This window comes from Elephas maximus, chromosome 2 (assembly GCF_024166365.1).
Source record: "Elephas maximus indicus isolate mEleMax1 chromosome 2, mEleMax1 primary haplotype, whole genome shotgun sequence".
Classification (NCBI taxonomy): Eukaryota; Metazoa; Chordata; class Mammalia; order Proboscidea; family Elephantidae; genus Elephas; species Elephas maximus.
Window position 1 is genome coordinate 4,905,326 of NC_064820.1, and position 4,499 is coordinate 4,909,824.

At 38.1% G+C, this 4,499-nt stretch overlaps 1 protein-coding gene across 1 annotated transcript; it reads left to right on the forward strand.

Moving 5' to 3' along the window:
* The first annotated feature begins 1,507 nt into the window (after positions 1 to 1,507).
* Positions 1,508 to 2,786, forward strand: LOC126061397 (vesicle-associated membrane protein 3-like). Its single transcript, XM_049857901.1, has one exon. The coding sequence runs from the start codon at positions 1,573 to 1,575 to the stop codon at positions 1,885 to 1,887; it is 315 nt and encodes a 104-aa protein (XP_049713858.1). The 5' UTR covers positions 1,508 to 1,572; the 3' UTR covers positions 1,888 to 2,786.
* The last annotated feature ends 1,713 nt before the right edge of the window (positions 2,787 to 4,499 follow it).

The following is a 4,499-nucleotide window of genomic DNA, read 5'->3' on the forward strand; positions in this document are numbered from 1 at the left end:
ATACAAGGTCACAAAACAGAACGTCCTGATATCAACGCAACTCAAATAGGGAAATCACAAAAACAAACAAATTAAGATTAACTCTAAAAAATAAATAAATAAACAAAATAATACACATAACAGGGAATCATGGAAATCAATAGATAAACGAACACTATAATCAAAAAGAGGGACTAAATATAGGAGGCATTGAACTGCCAGATGGAGAGTGATACAAGGCGATATAGAACGATACAAGTTAGGTTTTTACTTAGAAAAATAGGGGTAAATAATAAGGTAACCACAAAAAGGAATATCAATTCCATAACTCAAGAAAAAAGCCAAGAAAAATGTAACGACTCAACTAACATAAAGTTAAACATTATGAAAATGAGGATCTCACAATCTACTAAGAAAACCATCTCAGCACAAAAAAGCATGTGGAAAAATGAAATGGCCAACAACCCACATGAAAAGGCATCAAAATGACAGCACTAAAAACTTATTTATCTATAATTACACTGAATGTAAATGGACTAAATGCACCAATAAAGAGACAGAGAGTCACAGACTGGATAAAGAAACACGATCCATCTATATGCTGCCTACAAGAGACACACCTTAGACTAAGAGACACAAACAAACTAAAACTCAAAGGATGGAAAAAAATATATCAAGCAAATAATAAGCAAAAAAGAAGAGGAGTAGCAATATTAATTTCTGACAAAATAGACTTTAGACTTAAATCCGCCACAAAGGATAAAGAAGGACACTATATAATGATAAAAGGGACAATTGGTCAGGAAGACATAACCATATTAAATATTTATGCACCCAATGACAGGGCTGCAAGATACATGAATCAAATTTTAACAGAATTGAAAAGTGAGATAGACACCTCCACATTTATAGTAGGAGATTTCAACACACAACTTTCGGAGAAGGACAGGACATCCAGTAAGAAGCTCAATAGAGACACGGAAGACCTACTTACAACAATCAACCAACTTGACCTCATTGACTTATACAGAACTCTCCACCCAACTGCTGCAAAGTATACTTTTTTTCTAGCGCACATGGAACATTCTCTAGAATAGACCACATATTAGGTCATAAAACAAATCTTTGCAGAATCCAAAACATCGAAATATTACAAAGCATCTTCTGAGACCACAAGGCAATGAAGCTAGAAATCAATAACAGAAAAACTAGGGAAAAGAAATCAAATACTTGGAAACTGAACAATACCCTCCTGAAAAAAGACTGGGTTATAGAAGACATCAAGGCGGGAATAAGGAAATTCTTAGAAAGCAACGAGAATGAAAATACTTCCTATCAAAACCTCTGGGACACAGCAAAAGCAGTGCTCAGGGGCCAATTTATATCGATAAATGCACACATACAAAAAGAAGAGCGAGCCAAAATCAGAGAACTGTCCCGACAACTTGAACAAATAGAAACTGAGCAAAAAAAGAACCCATCAGGCACCAGAAGAAAACAAATAATAAAAATTAGAGCTGAGCCCTTTCCTCGGCTGTGGTCTCGGCTGTTTGCTGTCGCCGACCTTCGCCCACCATCTCTACTGCCGCCGAAATGTCTACAGGTGTGCCTGCAGGTTCAAGCGCTGCCTCTGGCAGTAATCGAAGACTGCAGCAGACACAAAACCAAGTGGATGAGGTGGTGGACATCATGCGTGTCAACGTGGACAAGGTATTGGAAAGAGATCAAAAGCTTTCTGAGCTAGACGATCGTGCAGACATGCTGCAGGCAGGAGTATCCCAGTTTGAAACAAGTGCTGCCAAGTTGAAGAGGAAATATTGGTGGAAGAATTGCAAGATGTGGGCAATTGGGATTACCATTGTGGTTATCTTCATCATCATCATCATCGTGTGGAGTCTTTCTCCATGAATATCCTGTGAAACACAAGTCTGCTGTCCAAGAAGCCTCTCTAAGACTTTTGACTTACAACCTGCTATGTTATCAAGCTTATCTACTGTTATTTCTAAAATGATTATTTTTTGGTTAGTTAATGTAAAGTTTGATTTCTATGAAATGTGCCTCTGTTTTTTTAATATGCACTCAAAACTAGAACTGTGGTCGGTCCAGCCCACATTTTGTACAGTGTCCTTACAAATTTACATACGGGCTGATGAAGAGGACTTCTAAAGTTGCAAAGTGTTATAATCTACAAGAAACGTTGTCACTGATTAATTCCTGTTGATTCCAGTTAAGGGAGTGTGTTCCAAGTTAGCTGCCCTCTTCAGATGATATTGTCTTCAGAGCCACATCTTAAACCTTTGTGTAATCAGATTTCCGACTTCTGCCTTCCTGAAAGAACACTACTACCTAGCCTAAATCTGGGAAAGGAACAGGCCGTGCCTTATTTTGATATTTTTCTGAGTCCCTCTAAAAGAACCCACTACTGTTTATAAGCATTACTGGTGTTTTTGTTGAATTTAAAATAAGATGCTGGTAAAGGACTTTTGCTCTTATATTAGATATGAAGATGTTTATCTTATTATTCTGTATGACTTGCTAAAAAATAGTATTTTAGTCAGAAATAATAACCCCTTTAAAAGCACTGTTTCTACAGAACTATGGCTATGACCAAAGTTTCTATTTTGCCAAAAAGTTAAATCCCAGTAAATGTCCTGTAAGTCTGTTCCTGACAGATAAATGCAGAAAAGTGCCAAATGGAACTCAGGGTGCCCTTCAAAATTAAAACTGTAATATTGTGCCGAAGCCTCTACGTCTTGGCAGGCCATCCTTGCCTTTGAGATGCTGTAGATGATGTGACTGCCCTTCCAATTCAGCGTTTTCCCAGGAGCTGGAGGAGGTTTGTGCCAGATTCTATCCGTCTCATACCATAGATAGGCAGTGTTATCCAGCAGTTTGCAGATTATTGGCTGTGGACTCCAAGAATTACGTGAGAAACAACTCTGTAGCTTCAAGTAAGACCCTCTATGCATTTGATCCCTATCTGGCCCAATCCTCTTAGACAGTTGCTTTTTGGAGTTTGTTTCCTATTTTTACTCCATATTCCACTTCCTGAATCAGTCTTCTAAATTATGCTTTCAATTAGGCATCGGTCAGGAGTGGATGGTTTTTACAGAGGATAGCTAACCAGAGACCCTGATGTGATAAACTGTTTGCACAGGGTGCTGCTTGGTAATAGCTGCTGCCATTTGAGAGCCTTTGTTGTGTACCGTGAGACTTCCAACCTCAGGGCATGCAGCTTAAAGACCGGAGTGCAGGTATGAAGGAAAACAGGCAAGGGGGCACAAGGGAGCCACACAGAGGTTCACCACTCTGTGGCCTATTGTTATTGGAATGTTCTAAAATTCTTATTCATAAGCTATTATGTGACTTAAAAGCAAGAACAGCTGAGGTGTCCCAGGACACTGCTTCCATTTCTTTAATACCTGTCCCCTAACATCACTAAAATGATGTAATGTTAAAGACTTGCCTTACAGTGAGAGCAGGGAGCAGCTGTCAGTGTTGGGACATTAGCTGTCGTCAGCACAGGGTCTCTGGCCAGGTCTGACTCTGAACTGTGGTGCTCTCTCGGTGGCCTCAATGTTGAGTCCCATGTAACCCACTGGCTCCTGCGTTAACCTAGGATACCTCGCTTGTACCTGTGCACTTAGCTGGGAACTTTCCCGTTATAATGGACTGAATAAAGTGTTTATAAACATAAAAAAAAAAAATTAGAGCTGAACTAAATGAATTAGAGAACAGAAAAACAATTGAAAGAATTAACAAAGCCAAAAGCTGGTTCTTTGAAAAAATTAACAAAATTGATAAACCATTGGCTAGACTGACTAAAGAAAAACAGGAAAGGAAACAAATAACCCAAATAAGAAACGAGAAGGACCACATCACAACAGAACCAAATGAAATTAAAAGAATCATTTCAGATTACTACGAAAAATTGTACTCTAACAAATTTGAAAACCTAGAAGAAATGGATAAATTCTTGGAACAATACTACCTACCTAAACTAACACATTCAGAAGTAGAACAACTAAATAGACCCATAACAAAAAAAGAGATTGAAACGGTAATCAAAAAACTCCCAACAAAAAAAAGTCCTGGCCCAGACGGCTTCACTGCAGAGTTCTACCAAACCTTCAGAGAAGACTTAACACCACTACTACTGAAGGTATTTCAAAGCATAGAAAATGACGGAATACTACCCAACTCATTCTATGAAGCCACCATCTCCCTGATACCAAAACCAGGTAAAGACATTACAAAAAAAGAAAATTATAGACCTATATCCCTCACGAACATAGATGCAAAAATCCTCAACAAAATTCTAGCCAATAGAATCCAACAACACATCAAAAAAATAATTCACCCTGATCAAGTGGGATTTATACCAGGTATGCAAGGCTGGTTTAATATCAGAAAAACCATTAATGTAACCCATCACATAAATAAAACAAAGATAAAAACCACATGATCTTATCAATAGATGCAGAAAAGGCATTTGACCAAGTTCAACACCCATTTATGAT

Coding starts and splice junctions, on each gene's coding strand:
- LOC126061397 (XM_049857901.1), top strand. CDS start 1,573: ATGTCTACAGGTGTGCCTGCAGGTTCAAGCGCTGCCTCTGGCAGTAAT.